The 10,549-nt window shown below is 52.7% G+C and overlaps 1 protein-coding gene across 3 annotated transcripts in view; it reads right to left on the bottom strand.

The window, feature by feature from the left end:
• npas3 (neuronal PAS domain protein 3) overlaps positions 1-7,245 on the bottom strand; it is a 136,753-nt gene extending 129,508 nt beyond the window's left edge. The window contains exon 1 of one of the 3 annotated variants that reach the window (XM_078089191.1): positions 6,510-7,245. In XM_078089191.1, the coding sequence (XP_077945317.1) occupies positions 6,510-6,679 (170 nt within the window). In that variant the 5' untranslated portion in view covers positions 6,680-7,245. Of the gene's footprint in view, positions 1-4,210; positions 4,551-6,509 lie in introns of those variants that run through there. The other 2 variants (XM_078089193.1, XM_078089192.1) reach the window with 2 other exon arrangements.
• Positions 7,246-10,549: the final 3,304 nt, after the last annotated feature.

Here is a 10,549-nt window from a genome sequence, read left to right on the forward strand (position 1 = left end):
CACACAAATTAATCTCCCAATAATTCCTCTTGGGAGCAAAGCAACAATATGAGCAGCTGGTGAGCAACAACCGCTCACACACATCACACTTCATTACGTAATACTGGGACCCTTTGAAATGAACCCTATGAAGAAAAAATACAGATGGAGAAGGAAATAATGTGAGTGAAAGAGTATAGAGATGGGACAGAGTGTGTGTGTGTGTGTCTGTGTGTGTCTGTGTGTGTGTGTGTGTGTGTGTGTGTGTGTGTGTGTGTGTGTGTGTGTGTGTGTGTGTGTGTGTGTGTGTGAGATCTATAGTGTGGTTTTCAAGGACAGGTACACATTGGTCCTGAGGTGGAAGCTGCTGAGTCAGCACGACTGAGCTGATTACCTGAGGAGAGAGGAGAGGAGGAGGAAATAGAAGTGAAGGAGTGAAGGACATGAGAAGTGAGATACTGGGGGGGAGATGAGGGGAGACGGGGGAGATGAGGGGAGACGGGGGGAGACGATGAAAGGAGTACGGCTGAAACAACGAATCGATGAAATTTGATTATTAAAAGCGTGGGCAACCAATTTCATTATCGACTATATTGTATATATTTCGTGCTTTGTCCCATATCGGTGATTGTTGACGGATATATTAGTGTGTGTTGTTTTTGACGCTGTCGTGTACTGTGAGTTATACAGTAGCTGATGTTGTGCCTCTAATGCATTTATTAGAAATGCCATTTTAAACTCATCTCATAGCACTTAGATGGGCTGTATACATTTACTTTACTACAATGACAGTAATAATTTAATGAATAAGCTTCAAGTGAACATGGGTGTGTGTTTGTGAGTGTGTGTGTTTGTGAGTGTGTGTTTGTGAGTGTGTGCGTCTGTGAGTGTGTGTGTTTGTGAGTGTGTGTGTGTGTGTTTGTGTGTGTGCGTCTGTGAGTGTAGTATAGAAAACACGTTTTGACGTTGAAACAAATCCTGTTACACTTTCTGATTTTGTATTTTTATTTATTTTTTATAAATTATGTTCAAGGAGCAACCTGTACTTTCTGAAGTATTTTTGAAAGGTGAATTTGCAGTTCTGTTTTAGAATAAAGGGTTGGAAATAAAAGCTTTTAAATGCTGGTTTTTTTTCGATTAATCGAATAAACAATCGTGCGATTAATCGATTATCAAAATAATCGTTAGAAAGGAGGCGAGGTAAGAAGAGGAGGTGAAGGCGTGAGGGAGGTGTGAAGATACTGAACTTTGGTCTTTCTTCTCCTCGCTTCCTGTCTCACAACCTTCTGCCTTACAAACTACCTCCTTCAGAATAAAAGCGGCTTGCGTCACAGTTGCAGCCAGAATGTTTTGGGGACTTTTATGTTGATGTCAAATGAACAAAACGTCCCTAACAACATGTTTGTCTTCTTTGAGAGGACACAACCACACAAGTCATTCACATTTCCATACAGAGTGTGAAATATTCTCACAGCAAACTGCGCACACGCACACACACGCACACACACATACACACACACACACACACGCTTCATTTAAGTTTCCTCCCACGGAGACAGAATGTAAATCTACTTTGAAATAAAGAAAAAAGTGGAAAGCAATTCTCACTCAGGGACATTTTCCTTCTGTCAGATAACCGTGTTTACGTCCATGTCCAACAGCTCCTCATCCCTCTTATTCTACCTGTCTGTCTCTCTGTCCCCCTGTCTGTCTCTCTGTCCCCCTGTCTGTCTCTCTCCCTCATCAGACCAGTCTAGCGGTGTCAGTTACGACAGTAACATGCGGGGAAGCTCATTGGCTGATGTTGACACCTCGGTAACGGTAAACAAACCTCACACCTCAACATAGGGCCCCGCCCCCAAAAGCGTAACCCCCCCCCCCCCCCCCCCAAATCATCTAATATCTCCTCCTTTTGGTATTAATGTCCTCCATCTTCCTCTCCATCATCTTCCTCTCCAGAGCTGCTGTAGAGTTGGGAGCACTCGTGCAGTGAGGTGTGTAGTCTCTCTCTCTCCCCTTCTCTCTCTCTCCCTCTCTCTCTCTCCCCTTCTCTCTCTCTCTCCCCCTCTCTCTCTCTCCCCTTCTCTCTCTCTCTACCTGGAAATTCATTTGGTCTCCTCCAGATGTTTATCGCGCTGAAAAGCCCCCAGAAATAGATCCACAAACAGCAGCTCAGCGAACACGCTGTTGCTGCCTGACAGCATTTAGCGGAAAACACACAACCACAAACACACACATAGAGTGTGGTTGGGGGGGGGGGGGGGGGAGGGGGCAGATGGAGGGATGGATGGAGGAGGTAAATGGTGGAGGAGAGGGAGGAGAAGACGAATGTTAGAGGAGAGAAATGAAAACACGGATTATCCACACGTTCACTTTGCTGCCCAAAACAAGCCGTCAGCTCTCAGATTGATTCTCCTCCTCCGGGCAGCCGTCCTCCTCCTCCTCCTCCTCCTCCTCCTCTACCGAGGAGTCAAGGAACCCGCCGCAGAGAGACCATTCATCACAATAAAAGATTTAATCAACACCCCCCCAACGGCACGCCGCCGCCGTTACAACCGGAGTCGGCTCTCCGTGGTGCATTCAAGGACACATCACATACGACACACCTGCTCCTCTCTGAGTCCTGGACCGGCCGCGGACCGTCTGACCCGGGGTCAGCTTCACAGGGGCGCTAGTATTCTGCCCAAATACAGGACTCTCACCCAGGAGACCACGGTATTAAACCCACAGAGCATCACTGACACTCACAGCATCCACGGTCGCCGTGGCGACTCTCACCTGGTGTCAGGTGATACGGCTCATCACCTCATGGTGACGACATGAGGAATAACTTCTGAACTGCATTCAAACGTTCACCTCTGTTGTCAAAGGTCATCTTGTGAGTGGAAGTGTGGAGGAGGACGGGGCCCACATGACTGGTCACATGACTGGTCACATGACTTCATCGCCTAAACCTTCATTTTGAAATTGAATCATGTTTTATTCTGGCAGCAAACAGGAACAATTATAAACAATAAAACCTGTTGCATGACACACACACACACACACACACACACATACACACACACACACACACACACACACATACACACACACACAAACACACACACACACACACACCTAGTAAATAACTATGAATGAACTAAAAACAAGCGTCCCATTTCCACCAAATGTTCACACCCATACAGATGTTTTCAGAGTGGGAGGAGCCAACAGGAGGGAGGACCCAATCATCTCTCCAGCCTTCCCTCCGTGGGAGCCGGGTGAGGTTGTCTCCCCCCTCACCCGGCTCCCACTCCTTCAGAGAGGAAGTGAGATCCTCAGTGACACAATTCACAAGAGGTCCACTAGCTTGAGGAGAAGCCAGTGGAGCGAGGACACCGACGGAGGGACAGAGAGACGTCCCCGCAGAGGGGACTCTAAGTTATTAATTATGGGATGTCTTTGAGGTCAACAGGGAACAAAGCGGAGCTTCATCGGCAGGTGGAGGACAGGTGCTCCTCCAGAGAAGACGTCACACAGAGAAGCTTCACGTGAAGAGGAAAAGAATCAACAGGTGAGAGCAGGTGATTGACGGATGTGGCGTCCAATGAGAGGCTTTGTTTTTAAACTGCAGTAAGTACAGTGAGCTTAAGATGTCTCCGCACAGAGAACCCGTTCTGGGGGACAAAGACCTGCACAGGGAGCAGACCAGGTCTGCAGACCATCACAGGGACGATCAAGTAGATAAAATGTGTATTTATTTATTCTTATTTCCACTTGGACGGCCAATGGAGCAGCTTTACGTCACGTGCTGAGGTGACAACATGCACACTAACACGTCCTGTCAATGAATCTGAGCCACACACACGCACGTCACAGTCACCGACGTGTCTCAAACCCCCGCACGCACCTGGCCGCTTGCTTGCAGCGTCAACCCGCCGCGTGACTCCCAATTCCTGCACGCGCGCACGTGCAGGCTCACTCAGAAGAGGCGGTAGAGCGCCAGAGACAGTCCTCCGCTTCAGCCAACCGACCTGTTACCCAGTCGCACGCACGCGCGCGCGCGCACGCAGACACGCCGGCGCGCGTGCTCACGCCCCGACTCTCCTCTGGAAACGGGTACCTGTGTTCCCCCTGACATCTGCTGAATAACACGCAGAGCGACGCGGAGCCGCGCGCGCGCGTTGCAGCTGTAAACATGCAGAGAGGAAGGTGAGGAAGAGGAGGAGGGAACCCAAAGCCCCGTTACCGTTCTCTGCGCGTCGGGTCCTGCTGGCTGCTCGGCTTGGTGGGCGCCATCTTCCTGCAACAATTATTTGATTTCTCACTTTCTGTCCGGTTCTCTCTATGTGGCCGCGCGGCGGCGGCGGTGCGCTTCGCCCTGACAGCAATGCGTCATGGTCGGCGTGTCAAGACAAAGCCATGTCCGTGCGCGTGCGACTGTGTGTGAGCGTGCGAGGGTGTGTGCGTGAGCGAGCGAGCGTGCGTGCGTGCGTGCGTCTCGCCGCCGCTCAGCAGCGCGGAGACGACGGGCGGCGGAGGCGGAGGCGCGGACCGGGCTGCAGCAGCAGAGGCATGCCGAGTGGAGTGAGGGGGACCCGGGGGTGGACGCCTCTCGGATCTCGCTGTCTCTCGCTCTCGCTCTCTCTCTCTCTCTCTCCCCCCCCCCCTCCCTCGCTGCTTCTCCATTTCCCGTCGCCCGCGCGGCTTTGGCACTACAGAAGAATTTTCCCCTGCATGCGCTCCGGAGGAGAGACCCCCCCCCCCCAAAAAAAAACGAATCCAAACAGGCGCGTCAAATGTTCACATTATGGCGGCCGCTGCAGCGGCGGAGCGTCCTCCTCCGGCCGCTGACAGGAGACTCGCAGTAGGAAGGGACAGCGCGCATCTCCGCCGTTTCCTCCAGCCGCGGCGCAACAACGCGCTCCGAGACAGTGCGTGTGCGCGTGAGCGTGTACGTGTGCTCCCTATTCAGTCCTCCCCGTCCTCCTGCACCGCGGGGTTATAATTGTTTTACCGTCTAGAATCAGAAGAGCCGCCGGTGCGCGCGGGTCGATGGGTGATTCATTTGGATGGTCGCCCTGTAAATCAGACCCGTGCACCCCCCCCCCCCCCCCCCCCCCCCCACATCACAGCAAACCTCTCACTTCATTAAGAAGTAACTTTATAAATGTCTTTTCATTTACATTGTTGCACATTTGACGACGTGCAAAATGAGTAAATAACTAAACACGCAGAAGAGCAGCGATGACACTTGATGCTCTTTTCTTCTCCACATTCATTTCAATTCCTCCTTTTCTTAAATGTATAATTCATTGTAAGCTAATCGGTGCGCTGTGTGATTCACCCCCAGGCTGCAGCTCAAAGCCCCCCCACCCCCCACCCCCCTCTATACCAATGACCTGTCAAGGTCAAAGGCATGCTGGGTATTCTCCGCGCAAACACCGGGGTTACAGGCGGTCGCTGTGGCAGAAAATAAAGACCTGAGAGGGGGAACCGTGACCTCCAGTGGGGGGGGGGGGGGGGGGTCTGTCCCTCTGAAACCTGGTGTGTCACAAGAGGGAGGTCACATGTTCGGCCCCCAGGACCCTCAGGACCGCTGACACCAGCAGGAGGAGAGGAAACCGAGGGCCGCCCCGCGTGCCGGATGACGGAGCGCTGGTGTAAACATATTAGCTCCCAGCTGCCACTGGGGGGGGGAGACGTGGGGGGGGCTTTAAACTAAACAGGCCACAAACAACCAAACCCGCCTCGGTCAAGTTCGAGTCAAGACCCTGGTTGTTATCAAACATGGAGTCTGGGGGCCCTTCTGACCCCCCCCCCCCCATTACACACCCCACCCCAAATTCCAGTAGGCTTCTTTCGATCTAAGAACGTGCGAAACCACGACTGTAATCCTCGCCCACCAGCATGGGCACAGGCGCCCCCCCCCCCCCCTCATGTGGGGGTCCGGGGTCTCTGTGCCCAGAAGCCCTGCTTTAAATAACAATGCAGCCTCATTCTCGTTGCTTCAGAGGGCGGCTGTGATTTATGTCTGTTAACCCCCCCCCCCCCTCACACGCCCCCCCCCACACACACACATACACACACTACATATATATCAATGCGTGTGTGTGAGTGTGTGATGTGTGCCCCCCCCGGTACAGATGATTAGAACAGACATCGGAGCGCGGGGATCGTTTAGATTCCGATCGGAGGGGAAATAAGGGAACATCGATGGGGGGTCGCGGCTTCACGGCCAGCTGGACCACACTCAAGGCATTCCTGTGGAATAACTCCGGTGCCCCCCCGGGGAGCAGCAGAACCCCGCCCCCGGTCCAAGGTCCCCGTCTCGGTCTTATTTTGAACACATTTGACTTGTTTGAAGTGAGGAAAAGCCCCTGAACGCCCCGCGCGGGACGCCGGACGGCTCGTTTCTACTTCAGGTCCACTGAGTTAAAAAGCCCAACTGCGCGAGACCCGCGGGGGTCCCGCGGGGGAGGAGAAGGGGAAGCTCGGGGGAGCACAACAGGTCGGTGCGTTGCTTTTGCCCACCGCCCCTCACGTACCTTTGCTGGTAGGCGGTGATTCCCTGCACGCTCTGCGGGGACCCGTTCGTGGCTCCGGAGACCGGCACGCGACCCACCGGGGGTCCCGACAGCATCCCGCCGCCTCCTCCGCCGCCTCCGGGTCCCGAAGCCGTCACCTGGACGCTGAAATCCGGGAAGATCCTGATCATGGTCCCCGGGACGTTTCCAATGCGCTCCGGCGTCTACTTTTAGAACCCCCCCCCCCGTACCCCCCTCTCCCAACACGGACCGGTCCCCCTTACTGGGATCACTGGGATCGTTACTGGTCCAGCAGCAGCAGCAGCAGACAAACACCGCTCTTCTGTTCTCTAACCTTCGGACGGGACTAGCGGACTCATCCGGAGCATCGTCCCGGTGACTAAACCAAACCGGCTCCCGATCGGCGGGTCGGTGGAGAACCGGGAGAACCGGGAGAAGCCTCTTCCTTGCGATCTTCTTCCCCTGCAGAGAAAAGCCCCCGCGCGGCTGCGGCTCGCGGTCCCGCCGGTGTCTCCGGTGTCTCCGGTGTCTCCGGTGCGCGCGGAGCGCTGATAACGTGCGGGTCTCCTCTCTCACGCGCGCTGCGCCGCCGGCTCTCCATCCGGGGAAGGCTTCCCTGGTGCGCGTCCGTCCGTGCGTGCGTCTCTCTCAGCGGGCACCGCGGACCTGAGAGAGAGCAGTCAGTCGGTCTCAGCTAGAGGGGGAGAGCGAGCGAGAGAGGGAGAGAGAGAGAGAGGGAGGGAGGGAGGGAGGGGGGGGGGGCAATGACATGTGTGAGAGAGTGATACTGTGTCGGTATGCCGGTGTGCGCCTGCGTGTTTGCGCGCGTGTACGCCGTCCTCTGCTCTCGAGAGACATAGAGAGTGAGACATAGAGAGAGACATAGAGAGAGACATAGATAGAGACATAGAGAGAGACATAGAGAGTGAGACATAGAGAGAGACATAGAGCGTGAGACATAGAGCGAGTCTTCATCGGCAGTAAACTGGACTCAATATATAAATCATTTTATCAGAAGACGGACACGTTTCGTCCCTTTGATGTTGTCCGCGCGCCGCCGCCTCATTAAACTCTTGAAATGTTCCAAAAACTTTCACCACGTGCGACGGGAAGAAAGCGGGGGAACGGGTGGGGAAAAGGAGCGCACCTTCAGACCCGAGGCCAAAAGTCCCCGCAGGTGCGCGTCGAGTCCCGCGGACGCGTCGCCCCGGAACCAGCGGAGAGGTCCGCACGCGCACGAGAGGAGCGCGGCAGCGCGCTTTCAGGGAGTCACAGATTTATGGATCGTTGTCCTCGTCAGGTGAGCGTGCGCGTGCGCGTCAGGACCTTCCTCCCGCATCTGATCTCCGCGCGCACTGCAGCGCCGTGTGTGATCAGACTCCCGATACAGCGTCTCCCCCCCTCTCCCTCCCCCTCTCCCTCCCCCTCTCGCTTTCTGGCTTCACTAATAACCAGCAGTCCTCCCAAACAAAGCATCGCACTAATAAAACGTCCCGATTGAGCTGATTAAAGACCAATAAACAACGCGCGCGTGCACACGGCTCGTCCAGCGCCCAGCGGGCTCGCGCCCCAGAACCCCCCTAATGACATCAGATGAATCCAGACATGCTGGACCCCTTAAAGACACACACACACACACACACACATGACTCACGGGCTCATAATGTGTGTGTGTGTGTGTGTGTGTGTGTGTGTGTGTGTGTGTGTGTGTGTGTGTGTGTGTGTGTGTGTGTGTGTGTGTGTGTGTGTGTGTGTGTGTTTGTGTGTGTGTGTGTGTACTGGCTTCATTAGTGAACTGTGACCAGGTAAAGTACAGCAGACAGAATCGGGACAGTCAACCTGCTGTTGTCCCTCGGGAGACACACTCACATACACGGACACACACACCAAACACACAGACACACACTCCGTCTTTCTATAATAACAGAAGTCGTCTCTGAATCCGTCTCACGTGTTCATCGCTCATCTTGCTATAAAGACGGATTTCTCTGTCCCTGTCCTCACTGGGACAATGTGTCTCTGTGTCCTCGTCCCTGTCTTCACTGGGACAACGTGTCTCTGTGTCCTCGTCCCTGTCCTCACTGGGACAACGTGTCTCTGTGTCCTCGTCCCTGTCTTCACTGGAATAATGTGTCTCTGTGTCCTCGTCCCTGTCTTCACTGGGACAACGTGTCTCTGTGTCCTCGTCCCTGTCTTCACTGGGACAACGTGTCTCTGTGTCCTTATCCGTGTCTTCACTGGAACAATGTGTCTCTGTGTCCTCGTAGCTGTCCTCACTGAAACAATGTGTCTCTGTGTCCTCAACCCTGTCTTCACTGGAACAATGTGTCTCTGTGTCCTCGTCCCTGTCCTCACTGGGACAACGTGTCTCTGTGTCCTCGTCCCTGTCTTCACTGGAATAATGTGTCTCTGTGTCCTCGTCCCTGTCTTCACTGGGACAACGTGTCTCTGTGTCCTCGTCCCTGTCTTCACTTGAACAACGTGTCTCTGTGTCCTCGTCCCTGTCCTAACTGGGACCACAGGCTGCCGTGTCCTGTTGTCTTTTGTGTCTGAGACGTCGATACTAAATGTTGCGTGTGAGTGAGGACTAAATATGAGAAGATTTAGTTTTGTTTCGTGTCCTCGTGTCCCCGCTGAGGACACGAGGACACGGCTCATTTCAATCACACAATCTTTCTGATAAACTTGTCACCTTATTTTGAAGGACTGTAAGAGGAAACGCGTCTTCCGTCAGATGTCGTCTCCTCAACGCTCATCCTCCCCCACCCCCCCCACTATAATCCTACTAATAATGTCTCCCCTCTTCATATTTGCCCCTCTCCCCCGTGTTGATGGATGGGGTCAGGCCGCGGGGTCAAAGGTCAAACCGGAGCCTCGGCTCTCTGCTCCGCCGTCGTAATGCGAGCTGAAATATTAGTCTGAGGCGCCGACGAAGATGATGAATGAACTGCTGTGAGGAATTACAGACGGGCCTTCTGAAGACACACACACACACACATACACACACACACACACACACACACACACACACACACACACGCACGCACAAAGTTTCCGCCCTCGCTTCTTGGACGCACACACACGTCTCCTCATCTACACACCTACATATGCAAATGATTGATAACAGACATCAACTTCATGTCCTCACACACACACACACACACACACACACACACACACACACACACACACACACACACACACACACGCAGTATGCTAATGATCGATGGTGACATTATCATTTCTTTGTATTTATTCGGCCTGTCGCCGACTCGTATGAAATTGTTTTTTAAAAGCCTTCAGATGAGTCGTGGGGTCTCGTTAAAGAGGGTCTCAAACCGACGGTTCAACGTTCTCCACAATAAACTTCTACTTCAAAGTGGTGATCCTTTAAATCAAATCTCACTCTCAAGATGACTTACAACTGAGGGGATTTATTTCATACTTTTTACTTTTTACGGCCTTTGACCCTTGAGTTATTATTTTATTCCCTTTAAATTTATTTAATGATTTATTTCCACTTAATTCATTTATATGTATTTCTGTATGTGGAGATCATTAGTCCACATTATTGGTTATTGAACATGAGGGCATGAAGACGACTGCCAATAAAAACACCAAAGAAGAAGAAGACGTTATGACTGACAGCTCAAGTCATTCTTAGTTCAGTGTCACGTGTCAAAAGAACTTCTACAAACCGTGTTAAGTTTACGGTGCAAATCCTTTGGAAAGACGGTGGTTTCCGTTCAAATGAATAGATTTGTGGGGTGTATTTTAATCTGAAAATCCGTCCCTCAGAGAGAAGGTCCTTCGGTGGCGGCTCCAGAGGACTGACCTTCAAAATAAAGCGACTTTATCAACCGGTGAGTCACAAAAACAGAACAGAGTCTTCAGGAGCATCGAGAGAGAAAAAACCAGAGCACCAGTTTAATGGTTTAAAGTCACACTTTATTGGATCAGATTAAGACATTTAGGACGAGGAACCGTTGTCTCCTTGTCTCATTCTTCAGGGGACAGTGATTGATCGTTGATCGGGAGGA

This window comes from Gasterosteus aculeatus, chromosome 15 (assembly GCF_964276395.1).
Source record: "Gasterosteus aculeatus chromosome 15, fGasAcu3.hap1.1, whole genome shotgun sequence".
Lineage (NCBI taxonomy): Eukaryota > Metazoa > Chordata > Actinopteri > Perciformes > Gasterosteidae > Gasterosteus > Gasterosteus aculeatus.